General features: G+C 38.9%; 2 protein-coding genes and 2 long non-coding RNA genes across 6 annotated transcripts in view; 2 read left to right on the forward strand and 2 right to left on the reverse strand.

The window, feature by feature from the left end:
• Positions 1–1200, reverse strand: part of cxcr5 (chemokine (C-X-C motif) receptor 5) — a 59038-nt gene extending 57838 nt beyond the window's left edge. Inside the window, exons 1-2 of one of the 2 annotated variants that reach the window (XR_013972528.1) lie at positions 800–1200; positions 378–690 (exon numbers count right to left, since the gene is read on the reverse strand). The gene's annotated coding sequence lies outside the window, so the exon portion shown is untranslated. Of the gene's footprint in view, positions 1–377; positions 691–799 lie in introns of those variants that run through there. The other variant, XM_080889482.1, reaches the window with a different exon arrangement.
• Positions 22–23972, forward strand: LOC308401328. Its single transcript, XR_013972532.1, has 3 exons — positions 22–381; positions 23709–23789; positions 23906–23972. It is a non-coding gene; the product is annotated as an uncharacterized lncRNA (long non-coding RNA).
• LOC308400808 lies at positions 4532–6359 on the forward strand. The gene is made up of 2 exons (XR_013972418.1): positions 4532–4960; positions 5753–6359. It is a non-coding gene; the product is annotated as an uncharacterized lncRNA (long non-coding RNA).
• Positions 5763–8411, reverse strand: LOC308400807 (uncharacterized protein). 2 transcript variants are annotated; one of them, XM_080888787.1, is made up of 4 exons: positions 8062–8399; positions 7497–7637; positions 7194–7275; positions 5763–6668 (listed from the first exon to the last, which is right to left on the reverse strand). In XM_080888787.1, exons 1-4 carry the CDS (start codon positions 8107–8109, stop codon positions 6553–6555), a joined length of 387 nt encoding a protein of 128 aa, XP_080744913.1. In that variant the 5' UTR covers positions 8110–8399; the 3' UTR covers positions 5763–6552. The 2 variants fall into 2 exon arrangements, 1 of the variants encoding a protein (XP_080744913.1); XR_013972417.1 differs by having other exon boundaries at positions 6513–6668; positions 7497–7675; positions 8062–8411.
• Positions 23973–24657: the final 685 nt, after the last annotated feature.

Consider the following 24657-nt stretch of genomic DNA (forward strand, 5'->3'; position numbering starts at 1 on the left):
CTGATGACGTGCGGAGGCAGCGCGATTTTTGAGTGGAGGGCGGAAGTAAACATGGAGGACACTGTGGAGAGTCAGGAGAGCAGCTATTGTGCAACTTTAGATCCCGTTTCTCGGGAGAGATATAAACAGATAGTTAAAAAATATATCGGACGTGATCCGTATTCTTTGAAAATGTCCGAATACACCACAGAAGTAAAGGATTTGCCTACTATCGAGGCTGTGGATATCACCAACTACTTGGTCCTCCAGACTTCTTACTACACTAGGCAGCAAATGAAAGCTTTCAAGAGTCTGGAGGCGTACAATTTTTTTGTCAGCGGGTGGGTCCACAACCTTGGAACAAAACGTCTCCGTGATGGATACAGTTTGGTGTTTGCAAGGGTGAGTGTTTGTTCTTATATTGCTTTATCTTAAACACGCTAACAGTTAGCGGTAGCGGCTTTAACGTCAACAAACATGCCACATCCTTAGGACTTCGTTAGAGTGACAGTTGTTTGTTTCAAGGTAAACCATTCTCAGCCGTCTGTTGCATATCCAAAATCGCCTCTGCACATCGATGCTGTTCTGCCTTAAGCTTCATTCTTTTCTCTCGTTTGAGAACTGATTCCGATCTGGGTTTTCGTTCGTAGCCGAGATTGACCGTCGGAGCCCAGTCCTCCGACTCTTCGTCATCCAAAGCACTTGGGCAGCCTATAGTCCCAATCAAGTCAATATTAGACTACTAACTTAAAAGCACTAAGTAAACGAGAATTTAACGACAACCTAATGCTAATAAGTTCGTTTGCAAACATAACATTACCTCTGACGAAGTGGTCGCTGCAGACACGGGCATTGGCAGACTCTGCTCCTCCCGACTGTAAACGTAAATTTAAAATCCATTTTTTCCCTACGTTTTTCGGTTAGAATTTTCCATTTTTCTCCTCTTCGTTGGGCTATTTTTGGTACCCTAAAATACCGTTTATCAGTTTCTCTGGTCGACCTACTGGAGCATCCGTAAACACAACAGGACATAGGCATTTTGCGTACTGTCTGTCTGTGATTTTGCGCTTATCTTTTTCACTTCCGACCGCCAGTCAAATTTCGCGCTTTACGTCGACGTCACGTCTACGTCAAATGAAACCTAGCTATTCTGCCTCAGTAGAAATTGCCTTGAGGTCAGCTCCTTGTTTTCTTCCTTTATGCCTGTGTAACTGCGGTGCCTTCAATACACCACAAAATACAGTAATTTCATTACATTTATTCATTTTCTTTGTAAAATGATCAATGCTGGGTTTAGAAAGGGTTAGAAAATGCAGTGCAATTCATACTGCTCTAAAAAGCATAACAAGAACAGCTGTGACAAAGAAGTCGAGGTAAGAAAATGACATTAGCGATTTACTTTTATTTGAAATGTCTGTGCTTGTAAAATACTTAATAATTCTCTTAACAATCTTGGTATTGAATGGAGAGTTACTAGTCATACTACTACAAAATCTGCATTCAGCTCTTTTAGCACTTTACTTTCCACAGCACAAATTTGCATACTTGGTTACATCATGGCAGTACTCCAAACCTTTTCTTCGATCTATGATGAGACAAGAACATAACAAGTCACTAACAATTATGTTTTTGCTGTTTGTCTGCCTCCTGGTGGACAAAAAAAGCTTGTTGTGTAATTCATTTGACTATCTTGCCTTGCTTCCTCACCTCTTCTCTTCTACTATGACCCAGAAAACAGCCCTCCTTTGTCATTACAATCTATCTCTCAATGCCTCAAATGGACAATAGGGAGAAGAGGAGCAAGGAGAGTTGCCAGTTAGCTTAACCTACTTCCACACAGGAAGTATGGCTATAGATCTGTGACATAGTGACTAGAGACTACTTTAATTGACTACTGGTGAGAAACCAATTTTTAATACTAATTAAAAGTAGTATTAGAACTACTAGTGTTTATATCGGACAGGTCTTGGGATAAATGTTCCGTAGCTTTGAGTTGAGTGATTACCAATGAGATTACCAATAAGAGATCTCTTCTTGCTAAAAGGGAGATTTTCCTTTCCTCTGTCATCAAGTGTTTGCTCAAAGGAGGTCGTCTGATTATTTGAGTTTTTTCCTCTGTTACTGTAGGATCTTAAATCAACTTGAATCAACTGTTTGAACTGAACTGAAAACTTTTCTTGCAGCTCCCTTTCTTTCACATAGTCCCTCTAGGAGGAGTTAGGATGGATGGGTGGATGGATAGATGGAAGGATGGATGGACATTGACTCAAGGGACAATGAGGTGATCCATTCAGATCTGTAATTATAGCTCCATTCAACAGCAGCAGCTAGCAGTAGAGCTAACGTATCATGGAGGAAGCCAGTGGTAGAATGACAGCATTTTAGAGGCTTTTCACACTAGCAGCTTCTGTTTGTATGTTTACAAAAGCTTTTACTTAGGTGCAAACTGTGGACAAAGAGAGCTGACATAACTGAAAGGGTCCAACAACAACATGCTTTCTCTGTCTCACTAGGTCGCTCGCTCGTTTACTTGCAGTCTCCCCATTTTCGGTCAGAGACCTCAACTGAGAAGCGAGGTAGATGCGGGCTCGGTGTAACAGTTGTTGTTAAGCTTTCATTTCACACAGTAATGTAACGTAAGCTGCTGTTGTCAACACAGCTAAATACTATTTCACTACTATTGTCACTTCAGCTGTCTCCTGTCAGCGTCACACCTGTGTGTAAGGGAGAAAAAGGAGAAACTACTGTGACTCTAAATGACAGCAGTTGGCAGCCTAATGACTGTCGCTTTGAGGCACTGATATCAGACAAGTGCTAATAAATTAGATAGAAAACCACCACAAGATTATTCATTTTCTCACTGTACTTTTCCTTTTATATATGTTTTCACAAATTATATGAAACATTGTTACATTTTTACTTCGCAATGCCGTGTCTCATGCTCACAGTGAGGGATCCTTAAAATAACACATAAAGGAGACAGCTCAGCATAAAGACCAGGTAGCGATAGGGCTGGCGGACTGGCGCAATAGGTCACGTGACTGAACGAAAACCTTTCCTGAATGCAACATATGTTTTAGTCTTTACAAGTCCTAAAAAGAAAAGATCTAAGATTCTTGGCACAGTTTTATTCATTGGCACTTTCTTTGGAAATTACTGCTAGTATGTGTCACAGCATACATGCAGAGATGGTCACAAAGAAGAGAGCCTGTGTTTCATAGATAGAAACAGACCTACGGGTTGCCTTCTTCAGCCTTTTTCCTTTTTACACTTTGCAAATTGACTTGCTCATATTAGTCTACTGCGCAAAAATAATATCTATGCCTTACTTTAGTTGGTGTTTGCTTAGCAACCGTTCTGACCACTTGTAGAGTTTAGCAGCTGCTATGGGGCCTATTCATGTAATTGTAGCAGTAGGCATTAGTCAGCTGTGAGGCAGCTCTTTTATTTATTTTAGGGATGCTGTGCAGTGCTTGTCCATTTTATTACCTCCATGCACTGGATAATAAACTTTATTGCATGTGCAACACCATACCGAGCCTCCATTATGTATTTCTCTGCACTGCTATGTTATCCAAGTTGCTGCTTGTATTTGTATTCAGCAAAAATCAGGTAAGTCAGTGACACACTTTTATCAAAGGGTTAGGCAAAACTTCTGATTGTGCTTTAATGATGTGACCAAGCTTCTATCAGAAAAGGGCTGAAATTTCATTATAAGATATTCTGATGTGGCTGTGGCATCACTGATTAAGGAGGACAGAATGTGATAAGCAGTAATGGGCTGTCAGTGTATTATCTAGTGTCAAGAAAAGGTGATGTAGGTGTAGGAAGGAGCAGCAGGAGACAGGAAAGAGAAAGGACCGTATCATATTGAAGAAAAGTGCTGCTGACAGGTCCATGTTTTCCTGAAGCCAATAATGTTTTAAAATAATTTTATGAAGCAAAACAGATAAAACAGAGAGCAAAAACGATTTTTAATAACCAAGCTAAGGTTTGACTTTACCCAAAAACCTCTAGTTGGTAATTTACTAAGGAGGAAAAAATAACAGCCTGAGCAAATATCCTTCTTTTATTTACCTCTCATTTACCAGAGCACCTCTCTATTATGGAACTCCAAAGTGTTCAAAATTAAATAAATAAATAGGTCAAGATGAAATAAATAACTATGTGAATAAATAAGACACAGATATGTAATGTGAGAATGATATTGTGAAATAATGGAACACATTTTGAAAAAAATGCTCATTATTGTGAAATATATTGCATTCTGCTATATAAATTTACTTATTATTGTGAAATATTATTTCATGGTCATTATTTTTCACAATAACAGAGATTATTCCTGAGGCATTTTATTTATTTCCAGCCGTTTTTAGTCCAAAATGACCTTTTTTCAAAGTCAGTCTTTATTTCAAAATCCCGTTTTTCCCGATGGTCTATTTATTTCATAATGCGACTTTTCAGCAGAATGACTTTGTCTGTCAATCAATGTAAGTGGGCTGGACCTTTGCACCTATTGGCTTATCGTTTACCATCGATTAGTTTTCCTGGATACCGGCTCCGCGGACGGCTACTGCAGCTAGCAACAGCGTGCTAGGTCAAAAGTCACGGAGGATGGCGGACTGGTGTGAACTTCAGCCAGTTCTGCTCATTTAAGCAAATCAGATAGAGAGGGATCATTTACCTGTAGATACTGTTTTGAGTCGTTTAGATGTTTCTGAAATGCTTGGGATGATAATTGCTCTTCAAGATGTTCGCATCGATGACAGCATTGTCGAAGGTTTAAGATCAATTCAGCACCGTGTTCGTTTGGAATACGCCGAGGAAGAACAGTCTTCAAATGTTGGCCGTCCACGTCTAGAAATCCCGGTGCAGCACTCAGGACTTTAGTGCTGTCCGGGATAACCATCGGGGTAATTGCCGATACATTTTCTGTGTCTCCGAGCACAATTAGGAGGAAAATGACGGAGGAAGGTCTAAGGTAAGTTTATGCTGTAATTGAGCACCTGTGTGATTCTGTACACAGCATTGTTTAGGTGTTGACCTTAATTATAACGTTTGACAATGAATTATTATCGCTTACTTTTTTTTGTTACTGTCTAAACTAAGTGGGGCAGCTACGGCTAAAGCTATCGGCGCCATCTCGGCGTTGAGACACGTTTAGCAGTGTTAGCTGTTAGTGTGTTAACTCGGAGACTGGGGTCAGTGGAGCCTGTAGGAACCTTTTACACAGAGAGTAGACCCACCAGCTTTCCACAGTCTACTTACTTATCACATCTTGTTAGACAGCAGGGTCATTAGTGCTTTAAATAGTACATAGTTGAATGTTTCATTGCTGTTTGCAGTTGATTGTTCTCTGATAACGCATAACAAGGTTGATGTTAAATAGCGAGTTTATTGAAATGGTTTTGTCTATTTCAGCAGCATTATAGATATACTTTCTCTGGTGTCTTCGGTAAAGCTAAAACAAGAATACATTTACATCCTTGGTTCTTTCAGCATTAATTGGAAAACTTGAGATTTGCTGTGCGCCTCCCAAGCCATTCTCTTTTATCCCACCTGTCAGGTATAGATGGCAATACTTTAAACAAAGTTAAATTTGTTATACCTGAAGAGAACCAATCCTGACCTAGAATGGGTGAATGAATAATTAGTTGGTAGCCAATGCCTAAGCAACTCACATAGGCCCTGGCAGACTCAATAAGTCCATCTAGGAACAGCTGCAGGAAACACCTCTTCAGTTTAGATTTAAAACATGTGCATGCTCTTTCAGGTTGATGAGGATTATGGTGTGGACTGGACAGGACAACATAATCGCTGCCCATCAAATGAGATCACCATTCCTGAGATTCAGCTCCCAGATGCACTGAATGAACAAGACCCTGCTGTGCTACCAATACTTCAAAATCACTTGTAGAAAGACATTATTACATTTAATCAGTTTCTATGTCAGGAGGATTTTTTTTTTTTTTTTTTTTTTTAAATTTCTACAGCTTTGTAGCTAATACTGACTCAAAACAGCATAACCAATTTCATTTTCAACAAAACAGTGAGTGGCTATAAAACAGGATTTGTTTTATACAGCTGTCACTTTAATGATATTCATTTCTTGGTTGGATATACAGTACATGTCAACTCTGAGCAGATTTAATACAATGAACACAGAGTAGTGTAACATCTTAATTCAAATAATTTTTTCTAGAAATTTTTTTTGTATCAGTAGCGAGTATAAACAAAACATATTGTGTAATTTATAATGTACAGTGAACAACTGATTTTGATATCTGAACTCTTCATCAGTTTATATTAAAAAAGCCATAAATGCACACCTGTACTCTGTATTTTTCACTGTCAAGTGTATTAAAAAGAACTAGAACTCACTAGATTGTCCGTTTCTTTGAACACCGAGTACAGTAATGTGATGCAAGAAAGAAGAAATGGTCTAATTTTACCATGTGGTTATGGAATCAATCGTAAACCAGACCAAAACCTGAGTCAGTAGAGTTGAGACACACCTGAATGTCCATTAGAAATGACTCATAGGTACAGTAGTGTGCAGGAAGACGTAGTACTTCAAAACCGGTGGAAGACTTTGGAAGATTGCTGTTGACCACTTCCACAGTCATTTCTCGGCAAGACTTCCCATCCTGTCCAAAACTTGATGAGGGCTTTTTGTTGTGCACAAGATGCTGCAACAGAAGATTGTTTTAAACTATAATGACATCCTATATTCATTATTTTGAATCTTTTATGGAGAAATACCATAAAGATGACCACTTACATACAGGGCACCAGACATTTTTGCCCCACTCAAATTGCTGTTGTAGCTTTTATAGATATTTTTATGTTAACAAAGCTAAAAGTAGTCTACATACAATTCTAGTGCAACTGATAATGCCACCACTCTTATGTATTGCATGGAGCAAATAACAAAACAAAATTATACTATAGCGTAGAGCTGGGCGATAGAACGATAACGATATGTATTGCGAAATAACTTTTTCTCAATAGAAAAATTAAACTATTGCGATAGACCTCACCGCTCTTGTCCTTTTTATAAAAATAAAAATAAATCGTGATATGAAAAAATCTCATATCGCCCAGCTCTACTATAGTGTACTTTGTTAATGACCCAAGATCACTGGACTGTATGTAATTTTCCAAAGTATAATCAGAGAAAACCAATGGCAAAATACCTATCGCAGCAGACTTACCATTTTCAATGAAGGACCGAAGGTAACCTGCCACTCTGCATTTATCCTCGAGAGCATTCCTCTTCTTCCTCATCTTCATCTTCTGTGGCAGGCCACAGTCATTTTATAGCTTTACTTATCTTGTAGTCTTAAGAGCATCAGCAACATTAGGTGTATTTTTATTAAATGTAACCCAGCTGTTCAACTAACCCACGCATACAAAACAGTATATTGGTGTTTTGTGTCAACAATTAATGTTCATCCTTCATAAATTAACCAAATAGCTTTACTATTCAGATGTTAAAAGATGTGACCTGACCTTACCTCACAACAGGGAGCAGTCTCTGATTCCCTTGGTAAGAAAGGAGGAATGATGTCTGATCTTTCTGTCAGAAGCGGCCATACCATGGTTTCCTTAAGCCCTTTCCTCAGCTGCTTGACTTGACGACTTGTTTGTGTTATGACCTACAACGGTGAGACCAAACCAAAACTGAAGTTGGAGTCTGTAAAGTGACACACACTTTAAATGTTAAATATTTAAAGAACATCCACTGTACTAGTAAAAGCATTTTCAAATTATACCCACTTACAAAATCACTACGTTGAACTAAAATTGCTTTCTTTTCTTTCACATAGATTACTTGTCTTCCATATTAGCACAGAAGATAAGCCACTTTAAAACAGTCATGAATAACTATTACCTACAACAATGTAAATAGTAATACAGACATTAACCCAGAAGACAATTATTTTCTCTTACCTAATTTATAGAATTCTTTGCTATGATAAAAAACAGTATTAAAAAAAAATCTGTGACTAAACTGATTAAAAAGCTCATTTTTGCCAGACAGACAGACTAACCAAGCAATAATAACATATCGTTACTTACCCTGAACAGCGTTTCGTGGAGTGGAGCTAGCTGTGATAGCGTTAGCATTTGCTAACGTTAACACTGTGCGGTTGTGATGAGAACTTGGACCAGGGACCACTTCATCTCCAGTACACTGCTGCAATACGCAGACTGAGGTGAAGACGTTCAATCTAAGCGGTTAGCAAGTTCTCTGAGTAACTCAGAAACGGACTTGTTTCCTGCAGCCATGCCCTTCACAAGAATTGATACACCTGTAACGTTATTCGCGCCCAGTGTTTTGCATTTGTCGGTGCCTTAAGTTTATTTTGAGCTGCATACTGCCGCCAGCTGCATAGGAGACGCATTGCACCATTAAACCTAAATCGACAATTCATGTGCTATTACTTATGTCTGAGTAAAGGAGCAACCAATCACACAACCGGCTCCGCCCCGTCTTTCTTGATTGACAGACAAAGTCATTCTGCTGAAAAGTCGCATTATGAAATAAATAGACCATCGGGAAAAACGGGATTTTGAAATAAAGACTGACTTTGAAAAAAGGTCATTTTGGAATATAAACGGCTGGAAATAAATAAAATGCCTCAGGAATAATCTCTGTTATTGTGAAAAATAATGACCATGAAATAATATTTCACAATAATAAGAAAATTTATATAGCAGAATGTAATATGTTTCACAATAATGAGCATTTTTTTCAAAATGTGTTCCATTATTTCACAATATCATTCTCACATTACATATCTGTGTCTTATTTATTCACATAGTTATTTATTTCATCTTGACCTATTTATTTATTTAATTTTGAACACTTTGGAGTTCCATACCTCTCTAGCTTTAGTTGACTGATGGAAGAAATCCCCCAATTTTTCATCTGCACAGTGAACTCTGATATTTCACTGCTTACATTTGAGAGATGCTTTCTTGATGGGTCAATACACAAACCCTCCTGGCAACCTATTTGTGATGGGACTGCAAACAATTAATCTGCTTGACTGCAAGCTAAATCAAAACTAAAAGAATAAGCCAAAAATAAGCCAAACAACAACATGTACAGTTAAAAATGTGCTGATTTTATGTGCATATTTTTTTATTATATTTAAAGTCATCCATTTTTGTGTTTAGCTGAAAACTAGTACACAGTTGCCAAACCTGTATTTATAAAAAACATTGACATGCTTACTGTACACAGCTTCAGAGCATTTTGAAGACCAAACGTGATTTACTTAAGTGAGGATATTCTAAGGAGTCTTTATGTTCACAAAATTTTTGTCCCTCTAATGAGGAAGAAAAGAAGAAGCAAAAACAGAATATTATTATTGCATGCAAGTTAATGCAAATTAATACAATGATACAAACAACTGAGAGGAGAGGTGTGAAAATGTAGCAGCAGTGAAAATCTGATGAACAATGGTAAAAGTGAAGGCACTATGTGGGTAAATGGGATGTACCGATGAAATGATGCGTCACTATTCATGTTTAAAACAACAGTTACCTAACTCTAACCCACGCTAATATTTTTTGGTTTGCTATTTAATTGTATTTGTTATTCATGTTCGTCTTTGTACCAGAGAATCAAAGAAATTCTCGGATTGTTTTTCATTATCTTCTCATTCTTTTCAGCACTCCATCACAGTAAATATGAGCATTTAGCCAGCATTATATTCATTTGACACAACAGATAAACAAATATTGGTGTGGGCCTGGAATTAAACATGATTTACAGTCTTTGTTAGTTTGACTTTATTTTTGTATTGTAAGAGTAAAGATGGAAAGCTTGATATGGCTAGCTCTGAATTCTTAAGGATTTCTCGTTGCAATAAGAACAGCAACTGTAAGCCACATGACCCCATAAAACACATGCATCTGTAAACAGCTGATGTGCCAATCTAGTGTCATCAAACAGACACCAAATAAGAGTGACAACCAATAAATGGGAAGTCTTAGTAATCTTCTCCACAACTGACGTTATGGATTTTCTGTACAAATTAATTATTCTTAGTCTCCTGGATTAGCCTCAGTTATTGTCATAAGTCGTTTTTTCCCCATTGCATTCATTATACTGAAGTTTCAGCTTAATCGACTTGGCAGTGCACACACACAAGAATCTTATCGCCAACGCAAAATTTATTCAGGTTGGTTAAAATGGTCTGACTAATATGCATGCTGTTTTTTGTCTAATAAGTTAGTGATCACAGCTCAAGTTTAAGCATAAAAAGTCAAGCCATAAGCAAATCCATGCAATGTAGCTGCTGACACTAGGTAGAACCTGTTCAAAGAGAATATTTCTCACCACCACTGAGGCAGATCAAGCCTTCTGGCTCCAAACATGACAGCAAAGCAAGAGATTGAAGTTGAGAAGATAAAGAAATCAGTCCAGGTCCAAGTAAAGTAACATCTCCAATCCCTTCAGTTGTTTAAATAAAGTGTAATCACTGTTATGTGTTTTCACTTGAGGCCAAGTAGTGCTAACTCAGGCTAATTCCTGCTCTGTTTGATCAAAGCCAGTGTGGTACCCCGTGGTATCCCACATGGCTTAAAGCAAGAATGAGTCTGAGCTGTTGAATTAAAATTCAGTAAAGCTATAGGACTGGCTGCTATAGTGTCTGTAAGGCTTTCCATTTTCACTCTCACTGCATGCTTATATGTCTGCACAGCAGGTTTATCTTGATTTGCCTTTATTAAGACTTTATCGGTGCAATGCAAGTAAAGTCTGCATAGCTGTGACATTAGCATTAAAATTATGGGAAATCCATTTCTGAAATTAAAACCAAGCTCAAGCTGTTATCAGATGCAGAACCTGTCAGCTTTCCATCTCAGTATGTTGCAGATACTCATAGATTTGTTCAAATATGGCTAAATATCCCATTTCTGGCTGAGCTTTTGAGCTTTGATCAAAGCAATAGCTTGACATGTAAGCAGCAACATTTTGTCATATTTTGGCAAAATGATGAGAATTTGGAACATAGTGAGCACACAGATGGACAACACAGGAGTGGATTATGAGTGGCTGCGGAAGTTCTAAATGGTGAATTTAATACATTGGGAAAACCTTCTATCACTGTCTGGTGTACTGGCTAAAATGACATTAAGGGATTTGAAAGTATTTTATATGGCTTCTGTATTCTTGTGCACTCTATAAGGTTTTTGTAAAGAGAGAAGGCTGACGAACAGAAGGTCATCAGGGGGAGATGATTACAGGCCTGCGTCATCCATTAAGTCTGTGTTATTTTTCTTTTTATATGTGTGTATATATATATATATATACGTGTGTGTGAGAATGTGTCTTTCAGGTAAAGCAGAGTCTTGCAATGGCTCTGTGGTAAAGTTTATTGTACAAGAAGAAGCAGTCCATTCAAAAGAACTACTTCCATCAGCTTTTATTGCATCGCTTCTTTATTGACAAGGGCAGAAAAATTACACCACTTTCCCCGACAGCATTGACTGTTTTTTTTTTCTTTTTTTTAAATGGAAATTTAAAATGTGCACTAAAGCAGGAAATGTAATCAAGTGACAGGATCAAACGTGAAGTACTGCTTTTGCAACACGTGTTGCCTGGAAGAAACATAAAAGATGGTTCAATAAAGACAAAGCCCCACAAAACACTGTTCACAAATATAAAGAAAAAGTGTGCGTTTGTGCAGAACTTCCCCACTCCTTCCCAAAAAACAAGTGTGTGCAGAATGGAGCAGAGTTAAATTAGTTTGAATGCTACCGACGTCTGAACCACTGGCTATTTCTTCACATGAAATATTTCCCCATGTACACTAAACTGCATGTACCCTGGAAATAACAAGTCTTACTGGTGGTACTGTGCAAGCTCACAGTAATGGAAGAACACAAAAGACGTATAAAACCCATTAACACATTACATGAACATGAAGCTGAAAACAACTGAGCAAGCAGAACAACACAGTCGATCTGCTGAACATGTTTTATGAGACATGAAAAAAACAGACACCTTCAGTGTATCTGAATTTGTTTGTACCATTACCATTTGGGAAGTCAGTGAGGATTATGAACATATTAGTGTAGTATGTCTGCTGGACATTGCAGCTCCCTTTCCCTGCAGCAACTAGCTGTGTTGTTCTATAATTAGATTTCCAAACCACGGTACCCCTGAGAAAGTCTAAACTGCTTGCATGAAATGGATAAGGTAGAGCTGTTTGAATACAGCTAGGTTTTTTTTAATTGTCTTTTTAATCCTTTAAATACTAGAGTGTCAAAATTTGTATCTACTGATCAGCCACTTCTTATATTTTCTGTTTATGGACAGCCCTGTATGAAGTTTTTTTGAAAGCTGTTTTCTTTTTTTGGTAAGTAACATCCCTCATGTGCTTTTCCTTCCTCCATGACCTTTATCACCAGATGTGTCTCTGCTTATTTTGATTCCTGCAGCCGTCGGTGTAAAGACTGCCCAGTAGAGGTGCATGAGTAGAACACAAATCTTTTTTTTTATGCCCTCACACTTTCAGTTTGGTATTTATAATGTGCATGTAACTTAGATTGCTGGTTTGTTACACACAACCTGCCGAGGCATAGAATAGAAAAAATCCAAATGACACAGTGGTCACCAAGTAAAAGTACAATTAAGCCAACCAAGAAAATGTGATGATATACTGTATTATAGGGAGACTGCAAAGTAATATCTCTTCAGCTGCTCTGAAATACATCCAGAGAGCAGGAAAAAAAAAATTTTTCTGACAGAAGGATGAAAAGAGCGGTCAGAAGAAACAAATAGTTGACCTTAAAAGACTTCTAGCTCAGAGGATTGTAAAAAGCAAGAAAACACAGTTGGAGAAGAACTATTGAATAGTTTGAGGTTATATTTGGGGCAGACACATACGTTTAAAACAGTGTCTTTTTTCAAATTACACAGTAAGGAAGACATTTCAAGATCTTTTGGTGTCTGTGCTTTGGGATATTGTATTCCCATAAACAACTTTCTGTTCAGCTGGAAGGATCACCAGATGTAGCTAATGATCACTTCTTGCCTGCATACAAATGTGTGCGTGTGTGTGCGCGTGTGTGCGCGTGTGTGTGCGTGTGTGTGTGAATGAACATTGGGCGAGGAATTACTCAAGCCTGCTGAATTCAGTCAAAACAGAAGCCAGACTGAGCTGTGAAGAATGTGTGTCACTGTGTAGGTGGGTAAGACAGGTCGCAGGAGTGGTGCTATAGCAAGAATAAAGCCTGTCAGCCAGAATGTTGTCGCAGTGCACTTTACAATAGTCTCCACTGCCAGAGATTCACTCAAATGCAGTTTAGAGCTCTTAACTATGTCTCAGAGAACTAAGAAACTGCACAGAGACAGACACGTACTTTGTGCTAATTTCAGGTAAGTTATTGTTAATTGCAAATGTAAATAATGACCTATGATAAACTGTGCAGTACAAAATATGCATACAAAATTTGGGGCAGCACAGTGGTTAGCACAGTTGCCTCATAGCAAGAAGGTCCGGAGTTCAATTCCACCATCAGGCTGGGGTCTTTCTGTGTGGAGTTTCCATGTTCTCCCTGTGTTTGTGTGGGTTCTCTCCTGGTACTCTGGCTTCCTCCCACAGTCCAAAGACATGCAGTTAGTGGGGATAGGTTAATTGGTAACTCTAAACTGCCCATGGGCAGGCTATCTCTCTGTGTTAGCCCTGCGACAGACTGGCGACCTGTCCAGGGTGTACCCTGCCTCTCGCCCAAAGACAGCTGGGATAGGCTCCAGCTCCCCCGTGACCATGAAAAGGATAAGCGGAAGAGAATGGATGGATGTTTTGGAAAAAACAAAGGGCTTTAACAGCCACAGTGTTGGGTGGGCACTACTGAAACTATTCAGTGAGCCCCACCCCACCCAATATATAATTATTCAACCATAAAAGCTCACACTCACACTGTGTAAAACACTGAGAAAAAACAAAATCCAAAGTTTCCTGAGTGTGACAAACAATTTCAATTAGAACTCAGCATCCGTAAATGGAAGGACAGAAAATCCACGGCCCTCTCTGATGACACATAAGCACCACAGATAGTCCATCCAGAATCAGGAATGTGCATTCGAGGAGGCCCATCAACAGCGCCACAGAGAGATTCTACAGGCTGAAAATAACTGCGGATCAGGAGGAGCAATCAGTGGGCTGCATGTTGTGTGAAGACAAGTGGGGGGCTGATTACCTCCAGTTGGTTTGCCCTGGAAAACTGATGCCAAATCAGTTTTTCAAGTTGCACCTTGGACAAACATGCTGCAAAGGTTTTACCATTGGAAAGCATTCATGGAGCTGTTCCACAGTGGATGAGTTCTGGCACTGAATTCATTCTAATAATTTGAAAGGTTGGCAGCTGTGTTTGCACATCCTCAGAATCGTGCATTTGTGAGATTTGTCATGTATAAACCCAAGGTCGGATATTTTACCTTAGTTATATTGCAAAATGAAGCCAAATTAATCAAACAAAAACCAAATCAAATGAGCAAAAAAGGGGAAGCTTATGTTTTTAGTAAATCCAAGATTCATGTATACCTTGTAATGTAAAGTGGGCCAACTAAGTGGAAAAAAGGAAAAACAAACAAAGCAAGATTTGAACCAGAAGACTGAACAGGGAAAGATTTTACATCCTCTTTACTATTTTTATTCATAACCTGCATTCTGTTCCTCAAATGTCAACCTGATATACTTGCAATTTAAAAAATGAATGTATGGAATTTCAAATACATGGGTTAAAATAAGAATCTCTTGGTCTGGCTGCACAGCTTTTGTATGTATTGATGGGAACATTACAGGGTTCAGCAGAGGCTGAGAAGTTAAGTAGCTGAGCAAGTAAATTCTGATACCACTGCCCCCTGTATTGACTTCTCTGGGCATCCAGCTGTATATGTACTAGAAGCATTACTCAAACCAAAACAGCTTGACTACAGCTTGATGTACTTCCCAGATCGATGATGGTGATGTCTAGTTTTGGATAGTTTCCTCCACAAGTTGAGGGACAGCGACATTAGCCGGGATAATCAGTGGACAGAATTCAATAACTGTTTGGACTGCATTCTGAGGCAACTAATCACAAGGAGATTGTGTCCAGTGTCAAAGTGCATTTGCATCAGTGTTGGTTAATAATGTGCATGTTTTACTCTCTTTTACCTTTGAAACTCACTTGGCCTCTTAGACCATCTGGCACTAATCTGCTAATCATTCTGAATCCAAACTCAACTAAACAGCATTTGCTTGGCCATATGCGAAGGAAATATGTTACATACGCAAAAATAAACTCATCTTACTGACATTATAGACATACATTTTTCCATCCTCAGATTTCTGTCCCTGCGCTCTAAGCATGAGACATTCATGTTCTTGTTCACAATAAGGCAATTTCACTTTATCCCACTGACTGCTTTTCATTGTGACAACAACTAAAATCCAATTTTTTTTTTCACTTTAAATGATGCATCATGACAGCCTCTACGGACCAGATGACTGTTCTCGATAAAACAGTTTCTCGCTGACTGCATCTGAAAAGTTCTGGCTGTAAAGGACTGCAATTAATGATTGACAGAAACAGCCTCTTTGGCTCCTAACCCTGATAGAAAACACGGTTCAAAAGTTTGACTCCTGTGTGCCCACTTCAAACTTCCATGTATTTTTCAATTTTCTCTGTAGCGAGCAAATATCAGGGGTGTCAAACTAGAAGTGTAAGGGTAACCTGAGGGCACAGTGGTCCTATCTGGCAACACACAGAGCCCAGCGTGACACTGTCTCAGTCCACAGGAGCTAAAGGCTGATTGATGGTAAGAGCTTCTCTCCCTGTTGAAGGATAGAGGAAAAGACCAGAGACCAGCAGGGAAAAAAAGGAAAAAGGACAGATATTGTGCGTGAAATGAGCACAAAAGTCTCATTAAAAATCTCCATGTGGCTTGCCGATGTTTAACTTTATGACAGACATTAGATCTCTGCACGGTGCAGATACATACTGAAGAAGTTTGCAGGGAAATACGCCTTTAACTAAATCAGTCGGACAGGTAGAAGATTAGGTGTAGCTGTAGCTCTTCTGTGTGAAGTTTCCCTGTCAGCCTTTCCTGGAGACGGAGGAGCAGCATGTGGCCCTGTGTGATACAGGCAGAGGCTGTCGGGGGTCCAGTAGCAGGTGACCTATGCATCCCTCCTCTGCTGGGTCCTGTTTATGTACTGCTCCCTTTTTTATCACACCTAACCACAGGCCTAATTAACAGGCTTTTCAACAGAGTCCAGGGTCCATCCAACAAGGTGTGCTGTACATTAATACCCTAACACCACTAACCGGAGTCCCTCAGAACCATGCCAATTAATCCTAATATAATTAGAAAGTGGTGAAGTTCAGGGAGTTAGATATTTACTGTATATCAGCTTTCCTCCTAGTCATCGCTGCCCCAGAGTTAACCGCTGGAGGTTTTGTTTGATATGAGACTCACAGATTATTGTTTGGCATTGATTCAAGGATATGTCTGCCGTTAAATGATGAAGTACATTAAGTTATTTTTATTTATTTATTTTTTGGTGAAGGTAGAGTTAAGTACGGGCGGAACAAGGTTGGAGGAGAATTAGTGGGATGCCAAACCAGCTGTGCTATTTATGTAATTTACATCATTTGCTTCCTGTTATTAAAGCTCGGGAGCCCCTGTGCATTTTTTATTAACCTTCTATGTTGTGAAGGCTTGCACTGCAAGTTTACTATCAGCCTTTTTGCACAGCCTCTGACTTTTAAGCTCACACTGCAGAGATTAACTGATGAACCATGACGTGGTCCTCACATTAAAAATAAGCACTGTCAGGTTTGTCCATTTATAATTACAAAAAAATTACTTCAGGCACGTCTGCATATCAAATGATAACAAATGAGGTAGAAAAACAGCCCAAGTAGAATCAGTTAGGAGCTTCCAGTTTTGAATGAAATCTTTATTTTCTGAGCGCACAGGCGTCCGAGGGGACTTGTGGCTACTACACTTTCCATGCACACTATAGAAAGTAGCAAAGCAAAAAACAACAAGGGGTTAGCAGTGTCTGCAGCTGTTCATAAGGACATCCTCAAGGGAGTATAATCCCTACCCGAAATGAGAGAATATCAGCTTGGATTTGCAGATGCAATCATCAGGCAGATTGTACATATGGCTTGAAACTGGCTAAAACAAAAGAAAGAAATATGGAATTATTATCTGATAAATACTTTAGTATTGAATGTAGATTTACACAGAAATGCTGGAGCTTTACTTCTTGAGGCACAAAAAGTCATTCCCATTCTCACTGTATTTTGAAACCAGTCTGCCCTTTTGCAGTCACCGACCTTTTCACACGATGCGCACTGTGGCAAGATCAGAGGCGTCTCTCGCTGAGTGCTGGAGAGGCTCGATTTGGGACGTGTTTCCAAGAAGTGAAAAAAAAGTTTTCTCCAACGTGTAGACAAAGTATCTAGAAGCGCACCACATTTTTCCCATCAGACCCTCTAATCCCTCATACTGTCTTCTCCATCTATTTGACATGAGCCTGCTCCATTAGTAGGATTTTAAGCCCTAGGCAAGATTTAAACACAGAGCAGGTTTTGAACAGGATGTTGGTTTAAGCAGTGCGCTCATTCTCTTCGCTCTCAGCAGAAAGTCTCACTGTGCTGGCATAAAGGCTGTGACCTATTTTAGCTCACACAGCTCCAGTCCTTTAAAGGGTGTGTCTAAATGTCACGCCAAATCAATCAGCAGAAATAACTGTTGAGTGTTGCCAGCAGAAATTTTATGACCCTTAAGGCTTAAAAAGCGAAAAAGAAACACACTGCACAACTGTACATGGCTACTTGATGGGGAGGTGGCCCTGTAAAGACTGAATAAAACATTTGCAGTCTGCCTTGCTTTAATTTTATTGAGCATCTGTGTCCCTGGGTCAGACGTGTGCATTCAGCTACACTGCTGTCTGCCACCTTGCCTGTTTTAATGCCACAGTACAAGGGATGAGTCATATGTTTTTGCAATCCATGCTCACACCAACACCTGGTTAGGTAACCTTGTAACACATTATTATCACTGGGTCTGAATAAGAGCCTTACTCATGCACTGGTATAGGTTTATAGGAAGCAATAATTGTCACAGCTCTTGAATATTATCATTTTAAAGCATATCTGTGGTTCAGATAGTTGAGGCAAAACATACCCATAAAATAAATTCCAGCGTCAACAAAATATTTGGTAGCAGACCTTTCAGTTCATTTTCAAAGCCTTTTCTTAAGAACTGAAAGCATATTTCATGTATAAATATTTTTGCTCTTACATCCAAATTGTGTGCCACTATTTCAGCTTCTTTAGTTGGGAGCCCTGCGGGTTGTTTGTGTCGATAACACCCCTTACAGCTCTTGAGGTGCCGTTTGCACTTCAGCTGCAATCTCCTGCTTGCCTCGACCCGTTGTCTCACCACCTACCTCGACCAGAGCTGTCACCCACATTTCACTCTCACCAAGCTGTTTCCTCCCATCTCTCCAAAGCCTCCTGTCCCACAAGTCATTTATCACCCTGTTTGGACAACTCACCCCCGCTCTTCCCCCTCCTGTAGCAAAAGCATGATTTCTAATTAAACCTTCTAACTGGGAGGTTAAGAGCCAATTTCATGCACCTTACTCTTGATAAAAAGGCAGTAGCCCATTCACTCCTTTAGCCCTTTCCCTATCTGTTGTGCCCAGGCTACTCTAGCCTTGCCAGTCTTCAGCCTGCTTGATTCCTCCGAGTTCCACTTCTCCCATATAAGGTTCTTCAGTAATAACATCAATTATTCATCGTTCTTCAGAAATGTCATTAATGGTGAGTCAATGGGTGGGGGGGCAATGAAGTGAAAAGACACCCGTATAGACCATTTATTACTGAAATAATTCTAATAAGCATAATAGGAAGCATATCAATTCAAACCCCTTCCAACCACATTTATGAGCTCCCAGGTCGAAGTTCTAAAACTGTTCTGCAACAGTTCAGATTTTCTTCAGGGATTGTGCTCAAACATTAATTATTTGGCTGTTATATGAATCATCGATTCCCTCGATGGAATGTAAAACATGATAAAAAAAAAGAAAAGCTATTCATTTACTAAAGGTAGAAGAATAGGCAGAAGCATTGATTAGGGTCTTTGTCAAATAGTCATGCCTGAAGGCTCTGTTGGACTGGGGATTAATTACCATCTTTGCTCAGGAAAAGGAAACATTGATCTGAGTGAATGAAGAAAAAGAGGATTAATGACAGGCAGCTTTATGTTGATTAAGATTAAGTAGGACAGAAAAAAACTGATTTCAATGTCTGACATAGAGTGATATGAGTGGTGTTTTCAATTAGAAGGCTACGCCCAAATTATGTGCTAAACTTTCTGGGTGCTTTTTTCATTACTGATCAGTTATGTTTACAGTCCTGAATTGTATTTCCTTTAGATATTTCCATATATTATATCAAGTTTCTTCACCAGTTGAGAAAATTCCTAGTTCTTAAGCTACATAATCCATTTAACAAGATTAAAAGTCTACAGCCACTTTCAGCAGCTATGTCAAAGGGAAAGTATGTTGATTTAAACACCTGCCATCAGGTCTTACGCTGCTGCATAGGTTAGAAAAGAAGAAAGAAGCTGTTGGTTAAGAGAAAGAAAAACTCAGCAACACACTCCCCTAAGCTGCAAGCTAGCAGGCTAAGGCTACATTAAGGCTTCTTTGCATAAAACACTCAAATCTCTGACTTCTCTGACTTTTAACATTTAGAGGTTGAGTTGCACTGAAGGTAATGCAGGTAATATAGGTTTGATGTGGCATAAAAAGCTAATGTCTTTGGGTATTCTATATTTCTTTTCAGACCTTTTTAAACTACAGGCAGACAGTTTTATAGCAGCTGGCACATTTTCTTGACACTGATGTTGTCTAGCTGTTTGGTGTCTGAGGCTGCTAATGTTATAAAAATGATATAATAAGTTATCTCAGAATTTCAGCACTTTTTACGTATTAGGGTAAAGACCACAGATAATTATAGATTACTGAGCATTTGGGGGAGTGGGAAGAAAGCCTTGCATATAACGGGACAAAACCTCTGGCAGAATCAAGCTAATGGACAGTGAGAAATATGACAATAAAACAAAATACATGAAGAAAACAGAGCAAATTTCCCTGTAATCCATCAAATAATTAAAGTACCACATCCACATTTTCCATTTTCCACCATGTGAATGTTTTTTCTTTGGAGTAGCCTCGACCAACCTGCGGAGACACTCTCAGAAATGAAAACAGTGAATGCCACATAATTAGTAATATCAGCCACCAGAGCTATTATAATTCCAGTTTGGCACAAATCTGAATGATCCTTTAAGCTTATTTATTTTAACATATCACATATATGAGCACACCATCCTCTTATTTTTCGCTGCAACTTCCCCACAGAGATCAATAAAATTTAATCTCATCCCATCTTATTAAGATTTAGTCTCACAGTACACTTAGCGCGCGCAGAGATAATTAAGGAGACTACACGCCACCCTGCAAGATGCTCGCCTAATTAAGAGCAAGCCAACATTCAAATTTTGCTGACACATCATTTCCCTTTTTACATATAATTAGATTTGGTAATTCTTGAAGTTCTTGAGGATTAAACATAGACATATACTAAAAGTATTCATTGTGAGGTCGGGACTTCACGTTTGCTTCAAACTGCTTTAAAGTCGGACGAACGGTTTAGCTGATTTAGGAAAGCTAAAGCTTTTTTCTCTTAAACCGAGGCTGAAGTTGGGATCGAGGTACATTTTCAGTGCCATATGTCTATCAGAAAGATTAAGCCAAAGCAATGAAGCAGACTTGGAAACTTGGAGCACTGACAGGAAAGAGAACTCACTAAATTAGGTGCAGATCACTTTAAAAGTGCGAGGCAGGTTTTAGCTTTGCCAGGTGGATGCACTCTCTGAGTGCCTTTTAATTTCCCAATGTTTTGTTAAAAACAATCACCTGCGCCTTATTAGGAAGAGATCTCTTGTCAGCAACACTTTTTAATTTAAACTTCACATTGCAGCCCTGTGCAAATACAAGGTGTTGACTGAGTAGCCTCACCTCTAATTTTAAATAAACGAGAAGTTCTGTTCACACATTATAGGCAATAATTAACAGGATGTCCTCATTTTATAATAAAACCTAATCATTTTTGCTACTTTTGTCAGAGGTTTTCACCACTTTTTATTTTTTTCCATCTGTGAATAATTATTGTAACCCTAGAAAACATTCCCTACAAAGAAACCCATTTAAAGCACTCCAGAAATTGTATGCATGTCAACCTAGAATTGAAGCTTACATACTTTTCTGTATCAGTCCTCTCCTGAGTGCTCAGCTGTAAAAGCGAAGTCCTTTTCACAGTGCTGTCATGGGAAAAGTGATGAGTTACAAACAACAGATAATGACGGAGCCCATTTCGAAGGATAAATTCTAAATCTGTCATCAGAGCGAGAGGCTGAAATTTACACATTCAAATTTATAGAGATTCCTATTACCAGATATTCAATCACCATTTTGTACTGTGTGGTCTTTGGTTTTTCACTGTGAAGGAAGTGAAATCCAATTTACTTTCTCTGTAGCTGTGTAAACACAAATAGGGTGAGAAAAAATTACCCAAATAAAAATAAATAAATAAATGGGATTAGAAAAAATAGATGAGACATAGTATTTGCTTTGGAATAAAAAGCAAAAGCGGCAGCCAAAGCAATGCAAGAGGACTGCACTTATATATGCTGTGTCTAATGGAAAGGCAGTACTGCTACAACCAAAAGCTTTGACCACTGCTGAAAGAGTAGTTTTGTTTGTTCCAACACACATCTACCCTCAATCCGCCTGATACACAAAAAAAGCTAGCTGCATTCAGCATCACCCTTTGAGAGCCCCTTTACTTTAGTGTTCCTGGGATAAACATTCATTCACATGCTTGATCTCTGTGTCGTTCTCCAAGTGAGTCACAAGGTCAGCCAGAACTGTGTATTTTAAAGAGCCTGTCAGAGGTAGAAATGGCCATTTAAGCGGACAGTGCGGTGAGAGTCACTGTAATAATGTAATATACAAAGGAAATGCAACCTGCTTGTTTTCGGTCACTTCACGTTGACATGCCCTCCTTAACCGAACATTAACCATTTGATTTTTGACCTAAAACACTGGCCAATCAGCATCAAACCTTCTTTAAGTATATACTTCACAGTAATGGTGTTTACATTCTTTCTCAGTTACTTTGAAATAGCGATGGGAAGGTTGACCTCATTTCACGATTAAATATAACACGAAATGTGTTTATGTTATTGCACTGTGACAGAGAGCTGAGGTCATGGTGAAGCAGAAGGTTTGCAGTAAAGAGAGCTTTGCTTTTTTTGAGATAACTGAGCTCTTCTTCAGCATCAGGCTGGCTTCACCTACTGTGTGTAGCAGATGTCCATGAACAACATGTTACTATTAGATGTAAGAGTATTATCAGTGTTTAGTGTGGATGAATGTCCACGCGGTAAATTAATTTAGCCAAGTGGAAAGCTTAAAATTTGACTTTTAGTGTAATGTATGGCATTGAATCCATCTCAGTGGTGTCTAAGATAACTTCAACAACCAACAAGTACAGCTCCAGAGACAGGATTGATAGTTTACCTTAGGTTAAGTTTTTTTTTTTTTTTTTTTAATCTAATTGAGCAGAACAGGAACTACTCAGACATAACTGTTTGTGCCTCGGGTTTGGCCTATTCTTTCTTCATTTTAAAGGTATTCACCTTCAAGATCTTGCCTAATGATTACAAAGACAGAAAAAACACAAACTGCAAAGCACAGAAAGTAATGGAGATTACATGCCATGTAGATTTATGGCAATTTCCATGACATTAACTAACAAAGACGATATTATATTTCCCTGTCAGTTTTGAATGCACCCACTAGAGAATCCATCCACTTTGCACTTCTTACCGTTTAATGTTTTCAGCTTTTGTGTCACTGGTGATGAGATGAGACCCTTACAGGGATGCAAAATACAAGGCAACATGTGGCCTTGTTATGATATTACCCAGCAGTCCTATTGACTTAAAGTGTTTGGATTTTAACAGGTGCATGGCAAATCTCTTGGTTGAAATTATAACAGCCTATTTGCCATGTGGTCGACAGTGGCAGTTTGTAGTTTCAATTGAATTTTATCTCAGCAGCCAGCTATTTGCAGATCATTACACAGGGAGTGCAAGCCCTAGATTGCCACTAGAGCAATGTCGGGCTTGTGCTGGTTTGTTTGCTCATTCATTTATTTATGCTATTCAAATCTCAACACCAATGCTGTTCATTTGGGATGCTAACAAACTGGTTCAAGGTTGTTGCAGTGGGATGGAAAGAGAGAAGGAGAGAGCTAGCAGAGCATTTGGTGCCAGCTTGCTTCATTTCTGTGCTGGCAAGCTTTGTCACACACCCACACCACGATGCCATCACATGAAATGTTAATTTGAGAAGTCTAATGTTGTGGGACAAGGGCTGAATCGCTGCCAGAATATGCAGAGCCAGGAAGGCAAAGGCCAACACCAATGAACTGGAGAGATATGCTGCTGCTAGTTCAACTGCCTGTGGCCAGCTGCCCACGACAGAACACACTCTGAACACAGAGGGATATTTCTCAGTCTCTTTGACAGACAGGTATCAACTCTTATTTCTTCTCTGCATATTTTCCAGGCATGCAACTCTGAACACGCACACTTTCCTGGGTGGACAGCAGTATTGTAATCAACCTACAGCACGCTGCTTGGTACAGAAGTAAGCCACACTTGCTGTTTTTATCAGCGGCTAAAAAGCCTCACTCACAAATCAGATGTAACAATAGCTAATGTGAAGCTGACGTTCGAACTTTGTGGAACATTTTCTCTTTTCAGTCAGCACACCTCCACAGATGTTCAGAGACTGTCTAGCTTCAGCACTGTTTGCCGCAGGGAACCACTGTTTGCCGCAGGGAACATCTGGCACCACCCACGATCTGGATTCTTCTCCCTTGCAAATGTGTTACAGGAAGAGGATTTCAAAATCACGTGGACGGGAAAAAGAGCACTGATTATGGGTCCACGGAGGAGAAAGTTTGTATGGCTGACCATTCACAATGTCATGTGGAGGTTTTTTGCTTTTACTAAATATAACCAGTATCATTCAAAAATACAGCAAATTTATAAAAGCAGCTGGAAAGTTTGTTTAAAATGTTAAAAGATGTTTTCTTGCAAATCTGAAAAGGGCTAAAGAAATACAACCCTAGGTTAATTTAAACATTCATATGCAAAAACATATCTAGCTGTAAGTCTAGGCTAGAATTAAGTCATTAAAAATCATACAGGACAAAACAAATAAATAAATAAATAAATAAATAAATAACAATTATCAAAAATAGTCACAGTTTAATTATATTAAATGTCATCAGTGACAATGTAAGCATTGACCCCTGAGCCTTTACTGTGAAAACATCATCTTCCTCACTGACTATCTCATATGATTGCCCTACATGTTGCCACTAAGCATGAATTGATGATGCAGATCAGGTGCATAGCAGACTGAAACAGAAAAATCATAAAAAGCAATCTTTTACAATGATAGGCAAACCAATTGAAAGCTGTTTATAAAGAAATATTAGACTATAAAA

This window comes from Rhamphochromis sp. 'chilingali' (genome assembly GCF_963969265.1).
Source record: "Rhamphochromis sp. 'chilingali' genome assembly, chromosome: 8".
Lineage (NCBI taxonomy): Eukaryota > Metazoa > Chordata > Actinopteri > Cichliformes > Cichlidae > Rhamphochromis > Rhamphochromis sp. 'chilingali'.

Excerpts from the sequence above, each read along its gene's own strand:
- LOC308400807 (XM_080888787.1), bottom strand. The coding sequence starts at position 8,109 with ATGCTAACGCTATCACAGCTAGCTCCACTCCACGAAACGCTGTTCAGG. Across the intron at positions 7,276-7,496 it reads AGACTGCTCCCTGTTGTGAG|AAGATGAAGATGAGGAAGAA; the intron begins GTAAGGTCAGGT and ends GGCCTGCCACAG. Across the intron at positions 6,669-7,193 it reads TCGGTCCTTCATTGAAAATG|CATCTTGTGCACAACAAAAA; the intron begins GTAAGTCTGCTG and ends CTTCTGTTGCAG.